Source organism: Alosa alosa, chromosome 12 (genome assembly GCF_017589495.1).
Source record: "Alosa alosa isolate M-15738 ecotype Scorff River chromosome 12, AALO_Geno_1.1, whole genome shotgun sequence".
Lineage (NCBI taxonomy): Eukaryota > Metazoa > Chordata > Actinopteri > Clupeiformes > Clupeidae > Alosa > Alosa alosa.
In genome coordinates this window covers 23,753,056-23,776,166 of record NC_063200.1, presented here as the reverse complement: position 1 = coordinate 23,776,166, position 23,111 = coordinate 23,753,056, and the positions used below count along the sequence as shown (strand labels likewise).

Genomic DNA, 23,111 nt, shown 5'->3' with positions numbered 1-23,111 from the left:
TCATAAACAGCTCTGCATAGGACTTGACCACTGCAGCTGCAAGCCAAGAATTTAATTGAGACTCTGTAATTTTGGAGACTTAACAATGTACACAAACATGTGTTAAAACAAAATGTCAGAAGTCTAATTCTCCTCATTTCCCTCATTTTCTCTCCCATTTCATAATTCTTAGATTAGCCAAGCCTGGCTTCCTCCCATTCTAATCAAGTTTGAAGTTAATGGTATGAACAACATTATTTTGTTTGGAGATGTAGAATTACCACTGAAAAACAAAAATCACACAAGCATGAGTCCCTGACACGCATTTACGGTTTGGAAGTCAGCAGAGAAAGTCTTTACTGTCTGCGAACAACAGCAATTAAACTTAAAAGGACCCGGAGTCCCTAACAACAGATTGCCTCTCCCTTAAAATGACTGACCAAACATGGCCATTGGACTTATCTCGCTCATCGCACAATAAAACGCAAAACTAAAACAAAGCATAAAAGTTCAATTAACACTAAAAAAAAAAAAATCTCAAAAGGCAGTACAAAGGGATCTATTCCGAAGCAATCTCAGACAGACAATGCTGGCTTGTCCTGAGTGTTCCAATTCAAGAGTGTCTGCTCTGCAGCAGACAAAAACAGCTTATGTGTAATTCGTAGGTCTGGTGCATTTTAAACCTCAATTCAAACTCAGTGCAGCCGGGTGGACAAGAGAGGAGGAGCGGAATGGTCGAGTGGAATGGTCGAGTGGAATGGTCCCCCTGGCATTCTTGTGAAGCCTGCAGTCCAGGCTCCTCAATGAAAGGGCCCTTTGAGAATAAGGAGGGCCACACTAGCCCACTGGGGCCGTCTGGTAAACTTCATCCCCACTCCACTCTTCTCCTCTCTGTTGCTCAATCTCTCTTTCTGAGGTGTGCTTTTTTCTCCCCCCCCTCCACCTCTCTTCCTCACTCTCTCTCTCTCTCTCTCTCTCCCCCACCTTCTTTTTCCTTTGTTCTTTGTTGTTCTCAAAGAGGCCTCTAACTAGCCAAACGCTGAGCCTCCAGCCTTGACATTCATATGTTTTGGCTTTGCTGAACCAGTCTGGAGGTAGTGTGGATGAAAATTAGATCACCAAAAGAAAGGCTGAAGGGATAAAAAGGAAAATCTCTTCCTTGAGCACTTGTCGTCAGGATATTAACTTGCCATTGAGAGACTCTCACTTAATAAAGAAATTAGCCACAGCAATGATCTAAACATGAGCAACTCACATTAACTTTTTAGTCTTTTTGTGGAAGAGGCCTGTTGGTAGTCTTCCCAACGTTGACACACAAGAGCGTCTGATATCATGTTCACATGCCCCGAGTCGGACCACACACACAGTGTGTTAAATTCATCACTGCTGCAGACTCTTCCTTTGTCTCTGTCTGTCTGTGTGTGTGTGTGAGTGTGCACGCATGTATATGTCTGTGTGTGTGTGTGTGTGTGTGTGTGTGTGTGTGTGTCGGCATGGCCAGGGCCCCTCCAGATAATACCCAGGTCCGTGATAAACAGCCCCCTGACCTGTGCGCCTCTGGACGTGTAATATCGTAATCATTTCAGTTTCCATATACACAGAGGGGGGCCCCCACAGCGGCGGCCCAGGCCTGTGCTTGGATTTGCTGCGCTCTGTTGTTTTCATAGCACATGCCTCTCTCGGCTTAAGGGCCTTCACTTGTGTATCCCCTCTGCACCTCACGCAAAGTTTACAGTCCCCCCCACCCCCGCTCTCTCCCAGAGACTAGCCGCTCTCGTAAACACACCACGATTGGGTCAGTATGGTGGAGGTCTGGGTATGGAGTGTGTGTGTGTGAGTGTGAGTGTGTGAGTGTGTGAGAGAGAGAGAGAGAGAGGAGGGGTGGGGAGTAGAGCTCCTATTATTTGTGTATCTGTGGATAACCCGCCTTCATCCACCTGCACCCAACCATGCAGCCACTGGCCCTTCCTCTCCCCCTGTCCCCTACCCACATCTATGCTAGAGTCACATGAATGACAATTGCGCAATTACAATGCCTTGCAAGTCCGCCGCCAAAAATAGCAACACAGGATCTACTGTAAGACCAATCAAAGGGGGTGGTATTAAAAATGAATAGAAGACGAGAGCCAATCAAGCGCTTTGAAACTGACACCGTGAGTGAAAGTGTGACAGCCAGTGGAGTCAGGTTACTAGCGTGAGTGGCACACAGAGTGCGGAGAGTCCGACGTGCGCTTTGATCAGTCTCTGTGCTCTACACATGCCAAACCGCATCGTAACAGATAACACCAAGAATTTGGTTCAGCAACCCCCCACCACCACCACCACCACCATCCCCCCAACCCCCACCCAACCAGCAGACCTCGGCAGAGTCGTACACAGACGGACTGATTATGGAGATCTGGGACGCATTGTCTCTGGCACAGGATCTCAGCTCTTAAAGAGAGAGAGGCTTGTTTAGAAAAGCAGGCCTATTGCAGTGTTGCTTAAAGCCATCTGTATCCATCTCAGCAGTGACTCAAAGTGACAACTTATTCTCCCTCTGGATGACAAGGGCCATTTGTGAAACATCTTATCGGCGTTTCTAGGCATACAAGATCAAAACAAAGCAGACAACTTTAGAAACAGAGAGACTTCTGCTAATGGTACCCTCCTACTAAAAGGGAGTTTCCTTGCTACCTACCTGCTTGCATAAGGGGGTTTAGGCCTTAGGTTTCTGTAAAGCACCTTGAGACAATATCAATTGTTCATGGTTCTAAATGACACATTTGAATAGAGGATTACTTCCAAGACATGGCAGTATAAGGACATTCTGAATCCACGCACTCCATTCAAAACAAATAGACGCAGCGATGAAGAGCGCAAGTAGGAGACCCCGTTTCAGACCCCTGCCTGCCTGCATGCTACTTCTCAGCGGGACATCTGGTTGCCATTTCTACCTTGGCCAACTGCTTTTTAATTGCAACATTAATCAGATGTCCAAAATCCTGTAGTAGAGGTCATCCCATAAACTAGGTGTTTATTTGATAGCCACTGGCCATAACAGTGCTGAATTGTCCAGGCACGATGGAGAAAAAAGGGATCTAATCCTGGATCATTGCTTATTATGCAATTATGATGATTCAGGAGGAAAGAGAGGTTAAAATATCCTCATTGTTGGCGTCTCAAATTGTCGCCATTTGGGAAGCTAATTACTCACCTAGTTAAAATGTTATCTTTTCCCCCACAAACACTTTTTTTTCGTGTCTGAGCACACCGATAATCCCTTGATCGCTTGGCCCAGTATTTGAGGTCGCTTGTGAGGAATTTTCCCACAAAAAGTGTTGGCAATATGGCGGCGCGATGGCCTTTTTTCCCAGGGGTCTGAACCGACTCCTTCCCAATAAACTTATGAAAGCAGCTCAAGAGCGTGATCCCGTTATCCCTTAGTGCCGGTCGCATTACACAGTGAGGTCACTGCCCAAAGACCCAAACCAGCCTTTAGTTGATCTGACACACACACACACACACACACACACACACACACAAGGATTGTCTTCAGTGTCTCCAGCAGCGTTTAGAGCTCAGAGTTTCAAGCGCTCCCCCACCCCATGGTGCGCACCTCAGGAGCTCCCTGCTGGACTCAAAGAAGAGTCCGGAAACAAAACTCAAAAAAAAGAGGCTTCTCTTTACAGTGCCAGTGCACCCGGAGTAAATTACCATGGAGACCCTAAAGCAGGTGTGGTGGCCCCAGATTTAGTGTGGGCTTCATTTAAAGGGAGCACAGCAACGGGGGATGGCGTGTGTGTGTGTGTGTGTGTGTAGGTTGGGGGTTCCTGCGAGGGCCACTGGCAGTGTTTACAGCTGCAAGGCTTCCCCTGCTTAGCCCTCCAGCCGCCCTTAATAAATACCTGTAAAATAAATAGACCATGGTGAAAACCGCCCAAAGTGCTTTTGCAGACATTGTAAATTAAAAAGGAGAGAATATGTCAGAGGATACGGAGCTGCTCTGCAGACGACTACAGGACTGGGGAGGGGAGGAGTCGAAGCTGAAAATGCTGACGCGCTCAGCCAGGACCTGGACGGAAAGCTGATCATTGGGCTATTCTAAAAGCCTTAGCGGTCAAACATGGACAGCTGAATGCGATTTCTGCACCTAAATCAAGAAGTAGCACATTCAAAAATACTATACAAGCTGAATTGTTTTTGGAGAGCGTTTACAAAGCGCGAACTAAGTAAAGAACTTCCAACTAAGCTCAACCAGGCCACTCTCATTTTAGCTATGGTTTGGTGCACTTTGGTAGGCTGTGTGTGCCTTTCCCTTTTTGACTCAACGGCCTTTAATTAAAACAGATGGCAAACCCCGGTTTTGCATGGTGCTAATGTGCAACTATGAGAGAGAAAGTTACTTTCACTCTTATTCCTTTCCTTTAGCTTTCCTGTTTCTTGTTAGTTTTGGAACCTGTGTCCCCCTCAAAATGACAACCTCAAAGACACTGTGTTAATACACACTGCAACAATTTAGTATACAACTCACCCTGAACATTGCGTTGACATTAACTGAAACTAATAGGGCCGCACAGGTGTACTGTATACACCTGGAGCCATGGGTAATTACGCCTGCTTTGTCTTATCTACCCACCGAGCGAACCAATCGCCTGGCTCCAATGTCTCTCTCTGTCTCTCTCTCTCTCTTCCCCCCTCCCTGGCCACCGACTCTCCAGAGAGATTAATAGGGAAAGGAGGAGATGGCTGAGTGAGGCCTTGCTGGCACCAGCACTTGAATACCTTTGGAATGAGCCTCCATGGTCGGGCAGGTTTCTGAGCTCTGATTTATCGCCGGTCCCTATCTGCCCCATCTGTTAGCAAGCTGTCTGCTCAGGTAAGCTGAAGCAGCAGCAGCAGCGGGCCCTGGCAGTGTGTCCATGTCTGTCTGCCGCCAGAAAGAGAGAGAGACACATCCCTCCTTTCAGTGGCACGAGGCCATGGCACACAAGGCCTGGCATTCAGCGTCACGGCAGGGGGAAATCACCGCAAATACGGACTAATGATTTAACACCTTGCAGAGTATGGTCTGTGTCTCCAGGAATTCTTAAAATTGTTTATGCTATGCTTGGCCATCGTGTTAGCGTGCTGAGAGCGGGTGCTTGCTGGGCAGGGATTTAAATGCTGTCGCGATGACATGTTATAACATAATCCAATGGCATGTAGGCGATACTGGAACAGGGGCAATTTGGCCATGGCTGTAAAACCTGATGCAACAGGCCGACAGCACACATGATACAGGTCTACTGAACTCAAATAGCGCACAAGATTGGGAACAAGTGGAAATCTGTTTTATGTCAAGAAACTGAATAAACTCTTTGTGTATCCCATTTTTATAGAGATCAAATAACAGTTTCTGAGTTTTTAAGTATCAAAGAAATGTGACTCACACTGGACTAGAGGATAATGGCCACAAATCCACAAGAAACTTTTTTTTTTTATTTGACAATTTGGCCCATTCCATTCAAGCTTGTAAAGCAATGAGTCTGTTTCACCAATAAAAGATGGTGTTGAAACCTAAATACCAACTCCACTCGAACAGGTTTCCAGTGCACTACGGCCTGGAATCCTGGAGGTTAGATGGACCGTTCCGAAAAATCCCAACTGCTCCTCAGCTCCCTCCTGCAAACGGCACGCTCCGTGGACAGGGAGCAAACCACAAGGCCATTTTGCGGTCGGCACTGAAGGGAAATTGGCGAAAATGATTAAACAAAAAACACATAATCCCTTCTAACTTTGTGCGAAACTCCCGAAAACAAAAAGGCCAACTCAAAAGGACAAGGGGGGGCAAGGAGGAATTTGGAGCAGGATTTGGACGTGCAACGCAAAATGAGGAAATGGATTTGCAATCACAGGCTCCCTTTTGAAGTCTCTCCAGAGACGCCATAAATCACTTGGCCATGGAGAGACACGTGCATGCGTTGTAAACCCTGTCTCTCGTGGAGCTATTTGTTAATTGCTAGGTCCAGCAGGCTGAGCTCTGTGATTGAATATGTCCATGGGCGACAGCATGTCAGCGCAGTCTTCAGCAGATGAATGAAAAACAGATTGCCAAACTGGAATATACTTTCTGTTTTTCAATTGTGCAAGGATCTCAGATAGTGATTGGTGAGGAAGATATACAAAACAACAGTATACAGTTTACTGTAAGAAGAAAAATCAGTAACAGTATACAGTTTACTGTAAGAAGTCAAAAATTGTTGCCTCAAATGTTAAATGTGAAGATTTATTGTGGAAAGGTACACTTGTGACTACATCAATCAGAACGGAGTAAACAAGTATAAGAACAGGTCATCCATCATCATCATGAATGATCACATCTACGCATCGCAACCCAGCAGGATGACACGCAAGTGAGCTGCCATTATTCCACATAATTCAACGTCAACCCGGGGACCAATAAATCGGTTTATCTGCACAGTTACTGGAGAAGCATTTAAGAAAGATATTTAAATGAATCATGGAACATTGATAAACACTTGGAGGCGAACACACCACCCACCACCCCCACCCCTTTATAATAAGAATTTGATGGGATGGAGTGTTTTAATAATTTCTATAGATTTATGAAAAGCTGTGGTGTACTGCCAGGGTGCTGATACCCTTCCAACATTAACATCCTGGGACTCGACTTGGATGTACAACAGAACTGTAAGGTCGGCTCTGGTATTGTTCAAGGAATTTAATGGGAAAAGCATGTCCCCACAACAGCAGAACATAAAACATTACATTCACCTATAAGGTTTAATTATTTAGTCTACTGACCTACACATGGCCAGGCCTTGATTTATATGCCCAGTGTTACATCTACGCTGATGCACTACCCGAGTTTCCCCTCTTGGGACGATTTGTTCGTATGCCTGGACTTGTAAAATGTGCACAAAAAAGACAAGAGAGATTGCGATTCAAATCAGGTTCCAGGCATTTTAAGGAAGACTGGTAATGACTAAGATTGCCTAAGCCATAATCACAAACAGAGCGACCAGAGGGTTGGCCAGAGCGAGGCTGTCGCTGTAAAACCTGACATGCCCTGAAAAAGGCTTGCGCCGCGTAGGTTCCCCCAAAAGACGAGCTAGAACTAATTCAAAACCGAGCTCTCCTGACATCACACAGAACGGCAAAGCATACGGCAGCGAAGTCAGCTGGGAGCACAGAGCATGGAGTATTTCAGGGAAAGCTTTCTTCATGGTTTTTCCTCTCTCTCTCTGTCCATCTTTGTTTTTTTTTTAAATGAGGTGCACCTGGTCAATCTCCCTGTCACTCACATCGACAGGATTTCCCCCTTGGGGGCAGCACGCCAGGCGTGCTGTGGTATAACAGCCCCACCAAATCAATGTCAGCACACTAGAAACAATGGAGCATGGTTAACTTCCAAGGGTCACCCCTGCACATAGAGCCTTATCCAACAATATGCTCCCTCTCCCTCTCTTTCTCTCTCAGTCAGGGGTCCCCTGGTCTGAATAAAGCTTTTTGGGGAGGAAAACCCGATACAAGCCGGGCCTTTTGCAAACACACGACGGTGAACATGGGTAAGGGGGGGAGCTTTAACAGGAGACTCGGGAGGACAATATGCCGCCTGAGTAATGTGAGATAAATCCACTGTAGAGAATCGTGAGAAAACACTAACACAGGCAGATGTTTTTGGATGGTAAACATCTGTGATCTGGTCTTCGGCCCCTGCACCCACCCCGCCACCACCACCACCTCTGCAGCACATGGCGTTGGTATTTACAGTGCCTAGTGCCCGGCTGGCAAACATACTGTGATCAGAAATGCCAACGGCAACAACAAAACCACTTGCAACTTACAGAATATTCCAATATAAAATTAAAAAAAGAGAAACCCTTATAAAATAAGCAACAGGATTTACTCTGGGACCTATCCCTAGCCAACACAATGTCTTCCAAGCCCGCAGACACGGCCCTCAACAGCTGTCTTTGGTTCTCATTCATCTTCAATGTTGACATTTTATTGTATCACAGCAGAAAGCAGTATCGAATCTGCCATTGACATACTAGTTTAACTCGAAAAAGACGCTCTGGCTTTATTGGATTTTGGCCCATGGGGGGATTTTCACATACTTACATACTAAAATGTGCAATTTACATCAATACTGCTCAGTGAAACAGAAAACCATTAATGTTTCACTTTTATGTTTAAACATGAGTACACAGTCTTCTTCATGCAAAGCCTGGTGAATGTCCACACACATTTCAATCCAAGATATTGAAATTATGGTGTGTGCATAACACCAGTGTGAATAGCCAAAATAGCTGTAATACAAACAGACCTACTCAACGTTTGTGCCAGTATCTGCTAATGGATAAAACTCCTTTCGTTCACCGATATCCTTGGCCCAGCCACACTCATTTGTGTCAGTAAACACCCAACATAGCGGCCTAACTAATGCAGCCGCTTTTGAGCAAACACCAAAAGAGCCCTAAAGAACGGCCACACTGTTAACAAACACGGCCATGATAAGGGGCCCACACAACAGTGGGCTGGCAGGGTTCTCCGTGGCGCTCCCTCTTTATCGGGGTAATTGAATGAGACAGCACCGAATCCCCCGCAAGGGGGGAAAGAAGCCATGAGCTGAGCTGGCCCTGGTCCCCACAGAAGAGAGAGAAGACACTTGGGGAGGCACAAAGGGAACAGATTGGGTGTCTGGAATGGAGGGAGGGATGGAGGGAGGGAGGGGGGTACAGAGAAAGAGAGAGAGGAAGAGGGAAGAAAGAGAGAGCCAGAGGGAGAGAATTGAAGAGAGAGAAAAAGGGAGCAGAGAAAGAGGGAGGGAGGAAGAGGGAAGAAAGAGAGAGGGAGAGAGACAAGACAGATACAGAAAGGAAGAGAAGGGAGGGAGAGAAAGAAATAAAAGGAGAAGGAGAAGGGGAACGAGATAGGGGGGCTGAGGCCCTCTACATCTGAAAGTGTGCAGAACAGAGAGAGAGAGAGAGAGAAAGAGAGACAGAGAGAGCGAGAGCAAAAGTGAACCTGACAAGGAGGCTTACACAGGCTCTCCAATAATGGCCCTCCCTCAGCAGTGAGACGTGTCCCCTCCAGTCCTCCCTCCTCGTCCCTCTCTGCCCCCTCCCGTCACACCGATTGCAGCACAAAGGGACTCCTTTGAGCATCCTGACATCTCTAAGTAGAGGCAGGCTAGGACTGTGCGCTGCGCCTGGGTCCCAAGAGTGGGTCAAGTGCCAGTTTAGCAGCTTGAATACAGACACTTGGCCCGCAAACATGTTCAAAGGGAGAGGCCCGTAAACCGATCGCCTTTAACTGGAGCACGATTGTCCCGTATTCACTGCATAGAAAAGCCATTTCAGTGCACAGATGAGGAATAAGACATAGTGGACTAATTGGCTGTTGTGGCTTAGCTAAAGAATTTAAAATAAACTGTTTGGTTTCAATTTTAAAATACATTTGGATTCCTCTGACACTCTCCTAACTAAATTACCTCACCACTTCCCTTTGAATCCTAAATATTTGCTTAATGTAAAAATGTAATTGGGCTGTATTATGCTTTCCATGGAGACATGTCAGACAGTCACCGAAGTTATATTGGAAAACCTGTACAGAAGTCATTTATTTTGGTCCCCCCAACCCACCCTTCCTGTAGGCTAGGAAAGGGTCTGCTTTGTCACTTAGCACAAATCACATCAAAGCCGTGTGTTTTGGGAAAGTCATTTACACCCACAGGATAGACAAAATAGTCCGCGAGTGGAGGGCAGAGGTCAGAGATTACAAATCATTCCCAGCGCCTCAGGAAATGAGGCCGGTGTCACCGAATGACATTTCCTCGGAGCCGGCTAACGGCAGAGTCAGGAGGGATGAGATTACTAGAAGGTTCTGTGTGCTACATGAATGAATGGAGTGAGGGAGGGAAAGAGCACACAGAGAAAGCAATATCCCAGAGCTGAGGCCCCAAGAGGAGGCTTCCCGATGGGACCAGGCTCCCTGAAAAAGTAGCTCTATTTACCCCGTGTGAAGTGCTGCTCCACGTTAACACCCCACCATGACGGGACAAGAGGAGTAGCCAGAAGAGAAGAGCCACTGTCTGGAAAAACGCTCAATCCGCAATCCTCTCACCCCTATCCGCTTTTCCGAGGAAAGACATAACTCATGCTGCGACTGTCTTTTCCGTGGCCATGCGCAAAAAGTCAGACACATTTAGGCCGCGGATCAGCTCGTTCCGACATTTATAGGTCCATTTTTAAAATGCCATTAAGCATGTTCCTGTGGGCCCATGAATGCGTTCCAATTTCAAGCCCTCGGACAAACAGGAACTTAAATAGGACCTCTAGAATTTTTTTGTGTCCTTGTGCTGACGTTGTTTGATGAAACTGCCTTCGAGGCACTCCTATTTTTCCTATGGCTCCAGAAAACAAAAATGGAAATCACCTAACACGAATGAGGTATTTTGGCGTCGGCGCGGTTTGCACAGGTGGAGAACGCATACAGGCCTCGAATGACGGTAGGTGCCAAGTCAAGCTGGAATAAGGCCCCAAGGCCTGAAAGACAAGCTAATGGGCCAAACTACTCACGTTCACTCGGTCCGCTCTACCCGAAAAACTCTCCGGCGGTAATCGTTTTCGCCCTACGAGGAACGGGATAGACACTATAATGTGTCTGGGAAGCTTCTGCAGTGACGCCTGGCCCTGTAATTTGCCAAGCGTGCCATTGTGTCTTCTTCTTCTTCTTCTTCTTCCTCACCCTACAAAGACACAAATCCCGTGCCACACAATCCACCATGGCCCAGGATTCATGGTTGGCTGCGGGCCTGTTCAAAGCTGAGCCAGCCCTTTTGATGTGTGTAATCAACAGCCGTTGTGATGATGAGCAAATGGAGCCGGCGGTCGTCACTGCTGAGTGGACGTGTGGAGCTGGGGGAAAGCTGCAACAGTGGAGTCAGGTGACCTCAGCTTGTCAACACGTCTGTCACACAACTAACAGGAGGAGAGAGAGAGAGAAAGAGAGAAAGAAAGAGAGAAAGAAAGAAAGAAAGAAAGAAAAAACCCCTCAAGAAAACAGGTTCTAGCGAAATCAACAGTATTCAGACTCATAAGAGAGAGAAAGAGAGAAAGAAAGAAAGAAAGAAAGAAAGAAAGAAAGAAAGAAAGAAAGAAAGAAAGAAAGAAAAGAAAGAAAGAAAGAAAGAAAGAGAAAACCCCCCAAGAAAACAGGTTCTGGCGAAATCTACAGTATTCAGACTCATTCAACCAGTTAGCTACAAAAAAGCTTGCCTGTCTGTACAGCAAAAAATTAATTAACTATGACCACCACCATAACTGGCTGACATTTGTTGCCATAGAGCAAAAAGACGTGAGCTCTTCATTACAGGACACTCTAATGAGCAAATCTAATGAGCAATATGTAGATTTAGATTGCTACCTAATGCACACACACACACACACACACACACGTTTAATGTGATTAGCAAATAATGCAACCTGAACAAACTAATGCCACTTAACTTCTTACATTTAAGCATCTCTGCAGGCTCGGATCAGGCAGGCCTTGGTTCACTTTCGTCTGCACTCACTCACCACAATGACAAGCAACACCACACTAATGCAGTGTATAAACAAACGTCAGTAATCCACTCAAACAGCTCCCACAAAGCAGACTAGCAGAGTCATGTGCTAAATCCCCCGTTTTGGAAGTCACTACTGTTTGTTTGTTTGTGTGTGTGTGTGTGTGTGTGTGTGTGTGTGTGTGTGTGTGTGTGTGTGTGTGAGAGAGAGAAAGAGCAAGAGAGAGAGAATATATGAGAATGCCACGACCACACATATTTACAAAGTGGCACTTGAATTTTTTTTTTGTCACATGTGATCAATGTTTGGTTACCTTGTACAAATGGAACTGGAAAACATGTAATCGCATTTAGATTTCCCCTGCAACTCAGTGAGTCTTTCCACTGGACAAGTTTCTTTGCTTGTGTGCCAAAAATCGAAAGTCCCTAAACCCCCGGTGATGAGGTCTAAATAAACACAGAAACTCTGTCAATACTCTGATTGTTTTCGCACACCCTTCAGGTCAGGCTCTGTGTGTATCTACCAAATCAAATGAGAAACAGTGTTTCCATGGGCCCCTTTTGGCAAATTATGCATTTACAGCAAGCACATGTTGGCAATGTGAATATGAAAATGACACTAATAAGGCACACGTGTGATGCAAATGAAATTGATTAAATTATGTTCAAATGTATATTTGAAGGTCACAAAGGCTTCTTTCTACATTTCTCGCTAGAGATACAACCATAAACCACTATGGGTGATTAAAGAATGTTAGAAATGCTCAAATACATAAACTGTATCTTATTTCAGATTGGCTTGGAGAGATGACGAGGATTCAACAAAAATGTCCACTTCCATAAATCTCACTGTTCTACAACATCTGTGCCTAATTAATATGAAGAGGGTGGAGGTTGAATGTATTTGGTTTGGGACAAGTTAGAGTCTAATTTGATAGACAGCGACTGGAAAACACAACATGGAGTCTGGGATTGGGATAAGCACCCAGGAAGGCAACCAAAACACGGCAGGCGGAATGATGGAACTCATGGCAGGAAACTGGCAGGAGGGAGGATAGGGAAAGACTCCGGGAGGAGTGAGTCAGGGAGCGTCGTCGGCGGCTGTGCCCCGATTCCAATAACATCGACACAAACAGTAAATTTCATGACAGCAGACACACTCAGTCACACACATAAATTCCCCTAAAAATGCTACCTTATTCTTTCGTTCTTGACAACGTAGCTAAATTTATATCTCCAATGCTCTTACTCAGTCACCAGTTTTCTGTCACCAGTTTTCCGCATCATTTTCTCTCCCTCTCTCTTTTTTCACTGGCCTCTTCATTTGTCTATCTCATTCTCTCTCTCTCTCTCTTGGTCAGTTCTCTCCCTTCTTGTCCTCCTCTCCCTCTCTATCATCCACGCACTCTACAGTTTTCTCCTTTCCTCACCCCCCTTTCTCTCCCTCTCCCCAACGCACCCCTCCTCCATCTCATAACATTAGCCAGGAATGATTGCCAGGGCCACATGATTAGAAGCAGATGCCACCAAGCCCATTTTTTTCACTCATTTTCACCCAGTTTTATCCAGATAGGGAAACACTATACACTGCTTGCATCATGCTACCCACAGCAATGGCCCTTTTCCTGCTCTTGTTGTTTACTGTAGGTTGCTGTATGCAAATGCAACTTTTCTTCAGTTTCAGTCCGTGAAACTGCACAGAGACATACAGGCACGTTTTCAAACATCCTCCTTCATCATCAACTTCCCCTATTATTAATGGATTTATAGACCACACTACAGAGAATCCGAATCTTAAGCCAAGCCAAAACATTTTTTAGAGTAACCCTTGCAAGACATGAAAGACTCGATCAGTTGGCTCATTTCTGGAAACATGACGTCTCTGAAATTGGCTGAGGAGTCGAAAAATTTAAAGTCATTTTGAGAGGCTGGTCCTGCAGAGTTCAAGATCGGCGTTTCAAATGCTTCTTGGCTGTGGCACTTTTAGTTTTTCATTTACGGCAAGATCTTATCACAGCCTTCTGCATACAAATGATATTCTTCCCCCCACACCCTCAGCAAATTCAAGATGCTATCTTTGCGCCATGAACAGAGATCACCCTCATTGTGAGGGTGGCTTAGGGATAGTAATTTCATCCAAGTGGCTGGGTTAAACCAACAGTGCCCATCTCGTAAATGGGGGCCATTCGCCTTGATGTCTGTGCCATTTGGAAGCTGAGGGACAACACTTTCTAATGAGGTGAGGATGAATGGAGAGAGAGAGAGAGAGAGAGAGAGAGAGAGAGAGAGAGAGAAAGACAGAAAGGCCGACAGAAAGATAGAAAGAAAGATAGAAAGAAACACAGAAAGAAACATAGAAAGAGAGAGAGAGGGTGAGAAAATATGAGAGAGAGAGAGAGAGAGAGAGAGAGAGAAAGGTGAGAGACAGAAAGTGCAAAAGATAGAAAGAAACACAGAAAGACCAGACTGCCTTCACTGCTGTTCACAAACTGACTTTGTTGCAAGCTTTGCCAACAAAGCGGCAGGATCTGTTCTTCGAAGAGTTTCGTCCTTCCATCCAAGGGCATAACATTCCAATACGTAAATACTGTTTAGAATCAAACTGTTTAGACATTCTCAAAGGATCCCTACAAGCCTTTATGGCGCTGGGTGCAAACATTCTCCAGGCTTTGTCCCACTCCATTTGAAGTGCAGAAGACTGCCCCAGGAAGGGTTTTTAAAAATGCAGGAATACGGTTCCTTGCAGGTCTGTCACATTCTTTTCTTGTTCGCCCTCCCGCCAGTCTTCGCCACCAAACTATGATTACCATAGCATCTGTGCTAGGAGGCACAGACTCTATCTACGAGCTTGTTAAACCCTTGGCCTCTCACGTGTCATTTCCGCACTTTCACAACCGTCAGTTATAACTCCCCTGTGAAGGAGAGGGGAGAGAGAGAGAGAGAGAGAGAGAGAGAAAGAGAGAGAAAGAAAGAAGAAAGAAAGAAATAAAAGAAAGAAAGAAAGAAAGAAAGAAAGAAAGAGAGAGATAAGCAGGGCAGGCTCTTTACAGATGGTACAAGCCTACTGTTTGTTGCCTGACACGACCAGGGAAAAAAAATGACATTCTACTCCAATACAGAAAGCATACACTCAGGTATTTAGCGTATGATAACTTTTTTAAAAGCAAGCTCCTGAGGCATGCTGCAGAAAAGGGCACTTTTTCACTGACGTTTTAGCCTCTCATTACAAAGAAAAGAGCTGTTGACTTCAAAAGGGAGCATAGCACAAGTACACGTGTTTGGAAACAGGCCCATTTGTTTTAATTAAGTCAGGGAGGAAGTGAAAAAAGTGCCTTCGGGCTCATGAGGAAAATATACATAGCAACAAAAAAGCGGGTTGGTGTTTTAAAGAAGAGGAGGGGAAAAAACTTGGTTACACAGTCATGGAAGTATGCGCTATCAAGCATGAGACAATGTTCTGTGATTGTTTATGTGGCAAATGAAAAACAGACTAAAGAATTAGGCCTAATGGCTCGTTAGGGGACCAAATGTTGGGGGAAATTTCAAACAGTGCCCAGGCACATGTTGACAACATAATTGATAAAAACAGCTATCCATAACAAACCCACAATCATTAAACCACAAGCTCGCCAAGCAGTGACTAGAAAATTGAGCTTAGGGTTTAGAAGATATGGAAAATTTCACGTAAGAGTGTACCATTACAACATGTGCTGCATCCGACAGAGCATAACTTTGAAGTGTATTTATAGAGCTAAAGTAGAAAATATTAACTTATGTGGATAATACTTTTGTCATTCAAGACTGGTGAGTTTTAAATGTTCCATCTGAACTACAAGAGAGGCTTACTCAAAGTCATGGACAAAGAATGTTGTCATAAATAACAGACCACTTTTTTCCATTAAACAAGAAATTTCTCAAACAAGAAAAGACTGTCTGAATTATTTGGACGAGCAACCATCAAAATGGGGTGATGTTACTGTTCACAAGATTTTAAAATGTTCATGCCAGCTATTAAGTTTGCTATTTATTCCTCAGAAATACAATTTGCGATCTACAAATGTCACAACACTTACACTAAGAGTAATGACCAAAAAACAAAAGGCACAGAGAACATTTCCGAATTACTAGAAAGAAACTTTCATCTCTTTCTCTCTCTCTCTCTGTCTATCTCCCTCTCTCTTTACTGTATTTCAGCATTCTAATCCACCTCTACTGGTTCCATTGGAATGCCTTTCAGCTTTGACTCTGCATGCCCATCTGTTGCACCTGATGAAAATTCCGGAACGCTGACAGGAACACCTGGTAGGCCTTGAGTGAACGCCGCCTGGGCGTGGTGTGGACAGATATTTGATGGACACTAATGAAATAGCCCTCAGAGGTAGATCCAGACCTGGCCTTCTCATCGTGATCCTGTCCAGACTCTGCAGACAGAGTGAGTATAAATATGGCCCCTTCACACGGTGCAGGCCCATTCATCTCCAACAAAGAATGTAAATGCAGGCAAACATCTTATATGGGAGAGAGGTGAAGCCAAAATGTTCTGCTTTACAGTGGTTATAGTTGCTTTATGCATTTCATGTAAAAAGGCCTATCTACTGTACACTACAAAAGGTGACTGCGAGTTAGCAAGCCCTTAAATACGACATTATTTCTTAGCCCCTCAAAGGAAAAGTATTCAATAATGCCAAAGTAGATTTCACCTTTGGATGTTAAGCCTGGAGATTGCAATGCCATGTGGGTGCCTCTCATAACAGAGACGGGTGTGCTATGATGGATGTACCACTGCTGGTTGATTCCACATTTCTAGACAATGAGTTACAGAGCTCGCAATGCATTTTGTATCGGCCAGATCTCTGCAAAGCAAAGAACAGGGAGGAACCCCATTTACTTTCCTATGACCTAAATACTGAGAGCCTTTCATCTGAGCTCAGTGTTGAGCACTGCAAAATGATCTCAGGACGCCTGGAAAAATCCCTCTCAAACTTCATTGAAACAGAAAAAGGTGTTTCTTTGAGACATTTTTGCAAGAGCAACATTACAAACACAGAAAACATGCGTCCAAAAAACACACAAGACATGTTTCGATTAACAGCCAGGCCGTCACACCTGGTTTCTGCAGGGTATCAATTTTTAACCGGCTATCGCCACGTCCAGAGGCTCTCCCATAAAGGCAGCAAAGTCTTCTGAAGCTTTGTCTGACAGTCTGCCTGTCTTCCCTTTTTCATGTGGCTAATGGGTTATGTTATGAGGGTATGGCTCCCTTGTCAAATGTCGTTAAAACTTTATTTTCCGACAGGCATTAAGGACATCTCCTCCAACTCCTTTTGAAAGTTACACCCACACTATCTGTTCCCTGCCTGCTCCATCTGAATGATCTACAACACCATGGCCCATGTGAGACACACACACACACACAGAGAGAGAGCTTTGTGAGCCAAACCTGCTATTACTGCTGCTCTCTGATCAAAATTTTATGTGCGACCTTCAAGGGCATAAAATTAACTGAACTCCCTTAATACAGGGATACATCCACCTACTTATTTTGGATAAGGCCTATTCCAATTGAGAGCACCCCTGGTTCTGTTTACAAGGCTTTGCTGCTCATTTTCTATCGCTTGCTCTCAGCAGGCGTTGGCCTCTAACACACTTACTAAACAGCAATTAGGCTGAGGGGCTCATATTGTGGCTAAATATGCAGCCTTTGGTTCGACATGCAATCAGGATAATTCCACTGAATCAACGATGATCGAAACGCGCCTGCCAGACAAACCTAATCACGGCAGTTTAGGGGCTAAAGCCATTATATTTGAAGACCGGGTTTTTTTTTTCTTGGCTGCCTCTGCTGAGAGACCTTGGCCAACAAATGATGCACTCTCAGTAAAAGTTATTCTCATAAATCGGTCTGGCTTCAAGCTGGAGCGGGGTCAAATACGAATTACAGATCCCTACGTACGAACCGGGGCTGAAATTAATGTGCAACTGAAAACTGACTCGTCGGAGATCAGACTCGACACAAGCCCGAAAGAAACGAGCTCTGAAAGACAATACGCCCTGGCAGATGCCCCCGGCTCGTGACGAAGACCAGAGCCACATTACAGACTTTCACTTTGCATTTGTTTGTGTTTCTATGGCTCATGCACTATTCCAAATAAAAGATTGGAAAAATCAGTCAGAAAAACATTTGAATTACCTTCGCATTAGTGCAGCACCAGGGACAGAGCAGGGATCCAATTTTCCAAACAGAAGGCAACCGCATTATTATTTCTCTCTTACAGAGAGGGGGAGGGGGAAAGAGTGCACACTTGGGTTTTGATGGACTCTGACCCTCTGGCGTGTCCAAAACTACTGTGTCAGCTCAGCTTCCCTACTCATGCCTTGGCAGACGGACTCACCTCAAGTCTTCTCGCTCCCAACCCACTAAATCACCCATCCCGGGCCTTCTTCAGTTCCCTAAATCTAAGCCCCACTGTTCCATGTCATCCCTTTAGGTGGAGGCTTCCGTGATGAGATGCACCCAGAATGAAGCCAAGCTGGCACTGGTCGTGTCCACATTTTTGGGATTCAACCATCAATGTCTTTCACATCAGAACTGAGGGAAAGAATGGATTTCCTGCTTGTCCCCACAGATTCTAGTCAGCTATAGTCAGCTTCCCAGCAATGAAGTCTTGAAGGACCCTCTGTTCGCCTGAGTAACTGTTTTCTTAACATATTTCCATTAGAGGAAATGGTGGAGAACATTCTTCAATAATAAAACATTGTATCATAGCCCAAATATTGCCACAGCATCATATCATTGTCTTTTTGGCAACCCCCACCTCCTACAAAGCAACTAAGAGTATTTCTCCTCAAACAGAAACAGACAGGTAGCATCTGTCTCCTGTGAATGGCTTTAAGATGACTCTTTGAGGAGTGTTTTAAAAAGAAAAAGGGTTGAGTGGCTTTAAGATGACTCTTTGAGGAGTGTTTTAAAAGGGAAAGGGTTGAGTGCTGTTGATGTGTGGAGGCTTCTCTGGCTCCACTTCCCCTCTCTGAGGCTTAGCTGGGGCCTATTCCTGAGCTGGCTTTGGGTGGCCCGTGGAAAATGTCACATTGCGGCTTTAATGCCGAGCGCGGGGATGAATTAGGGCCCCCTCAAACTGTCAGAGGAAATCTGAATATGGAGAGTCAGCACAAAATTCCACAAAACTTTAGTCATCTAAAAACAGAACCGCAGCAACAAAAAAAAATAAATAAATAAATAAATAAAAAGTCTTTTGATGCCAGAACATGCTTGGCACAAAGTGGACAGGCTGTCTGTAAGTATAGCCCATGTAAAATGTTAGGTGTTAAAAAAAAGCCAGTGATGGACACAAATGTATGGTTTTAGTACTCCCTTCCAAAGACTGCTGCCCTCCCTAATGGAAGAAGGTGAGGAATGTTTCATAGCAAAAAAAGAAAAACACAACACTGCACATGTTTGAAAAGTGTGTTGATAGTTCACTTTTTCATTTGGCAATCACACTGCCGACCTTGAATTTAAAAACAACAAAAAAGAAACGACTGTATTGGAGCCATGTATTTCTTTGGCACCAGTTGGTCACCATTGCTTGTCTGTTTACTGGCAGACCTTAACACTAACACACACTCAGACACCACCACACCAGCAGCTGAAGAGGACTTTTTTTTCGTACACTTTCCCCTGCCATGCCTTTATCTGTTCTTTTACTGCCTATATCGATCTTAATCTCGCTTTATTTCAGCACTCCCTACGTGCACCACATGGCCCATCCACACAGCACTGAGAACGTATAATCATCCTCCTCATCTGGCCCATTCATCATCAGCAGCAGCCCCATGGAAATGGCACAGGCTGGTTTGCGTGACTGGACCTTTCAGTACGTAGCGGACGCTTCCTCAAAACTGACCCAAGTTTCGAGTGCTTAGAGCTCGTCCACTCCCAGTGGCGGCCTGTTTGGATTGGACATCCGGGGGAACGGCAGCTGGGGAGCTTAATGTGCTTAGTAAAAGCATATTTCCGCTGTACACGCAACCGCTGACCACAGGCTCCTTAGCTGGAGTCGTCCGCACGGCTATGGCAGTGGCCGCTCCCATTTCAGCACGCTGACAGCTCTGTCCAAGGACAGTGTGAGGTGGTTTATTAAGACTGCAGGACTGAGGCTGCTGAGCGCACGCAGGCTAGATCTGGTCCTGTCCCAATGTACTTTTCTCTCTCTCTCTCCTTCTCAAACACACACACACACACACACACAGAGCCTTTCAGATTTTCACAAAAACACACACACACGCACTTTCAATTTCTTTGATACACAGGCAGTCTCTCTCTCTCACACACACACACACACACACACACGTCTTCTTTCTTTCTCTCTTTCCCTCTCTCACACACATATAAACAGACAGACACCCACTCTTGCCACGCACACACAGACACACAGGCGCGCGCGCACACACACACACACACAGGCACACACACACACACACACACTCACTCTCCATCTCTCTCAGACCCACACACACACAGGCATGGGGTATGAATCATGAGCAAGGCAAGCTTCTTCACATCCATTCCAGCACTCTTGCCATGTTTGTCACCAGTCGGTAATTTTGTTTAAACAGAGAACAAAGGCACTTTTAATACTGCCCCTCTCACTGCTGAAAACCACAGTTCCAATCTGGTAAAGTATACAGGGAACAGCCTGTAGCATCCTGCAATGCAACCTTAAGACATCTCTTTTTACCCAAGAAAGTGCACACACACACACAAAACTGATTTCACAGAGAGCTTACAGGATCAACAACCCTTTGCTTACAGTGGGAAGCCCAACTTCTTGCCCGGGGCAAGGGCTGCTTTGAAGATTTCCGCCCTTGCCCAGGTTAACACTGGATTAGTAGCTTGAACTTTGGCTCACTCTTCAGCCACGTCCAGTTCAGCTAACGTATGCCTCGGATCACAAACAATACAGGGGGCGGGGGCGGGGGCACCAATTTAAGACAGGGCCAACCTGCCAATGCCCTTTCCTTTTGTTCACCCCTTTACAACCTCGGCAACCAGTAACATTCCACTATAAATCAGGGCCTCATGATGCCTGTAGTGGGTTGTTTGCACATTCACTAGCACGCGTACACACACACTGCAGTGCAGTGGAAGTAACTCATTGCAGCCATAGTTTCATAATCTGCACAGCAACCAGCAGCCAAACATCAATCATCTTGACTAGATGTTATTGTTTAAATGTTCTTGCTGGATTAGCACTTTGGATGATGGGAAATCAGTGCATCATTAAGATTTTGTAAAGGCATACCACTAATTTATCATGGCAATCATTAACACAGACATTGCTGGAAGGGAGGGTTGGTGCAGGGTGGATTGCAATTATGTCTGGATAAAAATAGTCAAGGATTTCTAAGAATTCAATAAGCAACTCAATGGTAGTTCATCAGCAAATGGAATTTTAGATCCGGTACAAAGGGGGAAAAATAAAAAGAATAGAAATTTCTTCTTTGTTGCATTGTTTGGCTGTAAGACAACTGCCAGTGGGCCCCAAGTGCTGTTATTAGTGACTAAAACAATTAGCATGTCAATGCCTTTGTTGAATATCCGTAACACCTTTTGATGGGGTGTGAGTGCGAGCAAAAGAAGTTAACCTCCCGTGGCTAGCTACAAAGGGGCTCCCCTACGGAGTGCTCAATCTCTTGATAAACAGGCAGGGTTCTTTCAATGTGGAATTCCAATGCATAACCTGGTGCCATACACACGCAAAATGGTTCTGGGGAGCTTTTTGCAGATCACCATCTGTCAACGGCATTCAAATAAAACCCAATGGTGGGTAGCCTACTGTAGGCCTACAGTACCAAAGTAAGTCAATATGGACATGAGCGAGGCTAAAGGTGATGGAGATGAAGAGGTTTTGATTGAGCCCCATCCCCCTTGCGTTGATAGGCTACCAAATGGCAGAGGCCAGGGGCGCTAGTTCACAACAGGATATATCGACATCTGTCACCTCCCGTGGAGAGGTAAATGAATTAGAAAGTCCGACAAAAGCTCTGGATCACTTTCAAATATGCATCAGATAACGCCCACCACTTTAGGCCTTACTCTGCGGCCGCCCGTAACTACCCACAACTTCACAGGATTCATGAGTGTGATACAACGGAACGTTTAAGAACAATAGACTGAGTTGGCTACCAATAAATTATCCTTAAGTTTACCAGCCAGTAAGTGGAACATGCTTTTGAGGTCTGGACAACTCATGTCCCATCAAGGCGGTTTTCAGTTCTTCCACTAAAGAACAGCTCCACAAAAGAACCATGAAATTTGTGGGGTAGCCTATACGCAGACAAGCATTCAACACTAAAAACTTAATCTGGGCAATAACACTTAACAATATACCCATAAGACACAGACTCTGCCTAAAACACTAAAAACGACCTACGGTCATATGTTAACAACCCTCCTTTAAACAAGACTGAAACCCATTGTATTGGCTGTTGAACCGCATTTTAATGTTCCTTCAAACACAAAAGACCTTTTTTAGAAGTCTGTCAATAGGCAATCCCACAGGAAATCAGACCTCTATGATTGGATCAATGTGTGCTTTGCTTTTTAAGATGGCCTCTTAGGCTACTTTTCACTGAAGTAGGCCTATTGAAAATCATTTAAAAGTTTTATTACCACCTCAGGACAAGACAGGCTAGACTGCACATACTCGGTTTAAAAAAACAACATTTCTTCTTAAGGGAGGTCTCACTTTAAACACCATTTTCTATGCACTGCTTCTCCAAACAACAAATTGAAAGTTTTGGAATTTACTTACATGTCAGAGTTTGGACCATCACAGTTGCCACAAGAAGTATGGTTTTCGTGAAACGTACAAGTAAATAAGACTTTATCCGTGTCACACGCATCTTTCCACTCAGTGCGCTCACTCAGATGTACCAAACAGGGAGATTCGCATCCGACATGCAGGAGCGCAGGTATTTCACTACAACAAGCGCCACTTCTGTAGCCTAGAGCGTTTATAAAACTATTTCTCCAAAGACATTCAATGCACAGGTAAAAGTGTACAGGAGTTATTTTCAAAAGTCAGGTGTGGGATACGGTAAACTCCACGGAGAAGCTTCCTTTCAAAATAACGGCGCAGCTCATCCCGCAGAGTCAATGGAAGAAAGACGTCGAGCAGCACTGGTCCCTTCCAGTGTTTCTGAACTCTCCCAGTTGAACAAAGTGAACGGTGAGGCTCTCTCTGTCCGTTCATGACGTAGCATGGATGGACCCAGGGGTGGGAGAATGTTGGAAAACTGTTGAGAGTTGGCGGCATGCGCCATCTACGGGTGACAACTTTCTAGAAGTGTTACTCCTTTTGGGATACTTCCTTTAGTAGCGCTCACGCCTTTATATTAATAAATTGTTTCAACGCGTAGACGTGGGTCCAAGACAGCGATCTGCTCGTTGTTAAAAGTGATTTAGACAACTGCTCTGGATTAAATAACGTGTTTCTCGTTATAAGACCATTTAAAAAGGCATTCTGGTTTCTGTCAGCGTCATACAGTAGAGCTATAGGCCGTGATTTTATTTCAC

At 45.0% G+C, this 23,111-nt stretch overlaps 1 protein-coding gene across 1 annotated transcript in view; it reads right to left on the bottom strand.

The window, feature by feature from the left end:
- Positions 1-22,811, bottom strand: part of ror2 (receptor tyrosine kinase-like orphan receptor 2) — a 70,067-nt gene extending 47,256 nt beyond the window's left edge. The window contains exon 1 of the mRNA XM_048259522.1: positions 22,348-22,811. Coding sequence (XP_048115479.1) covers positions 22,348-22,438 — 91 coding nt within the window. The 5' untranslated portion in view covers positions 22,439-22,811. The remainder of the gene's footprint in view (positions 1-22,347) is intronic.
- Between the last annotated feature and the right edge of the window lie 300 nt (positions 22,812-23,111).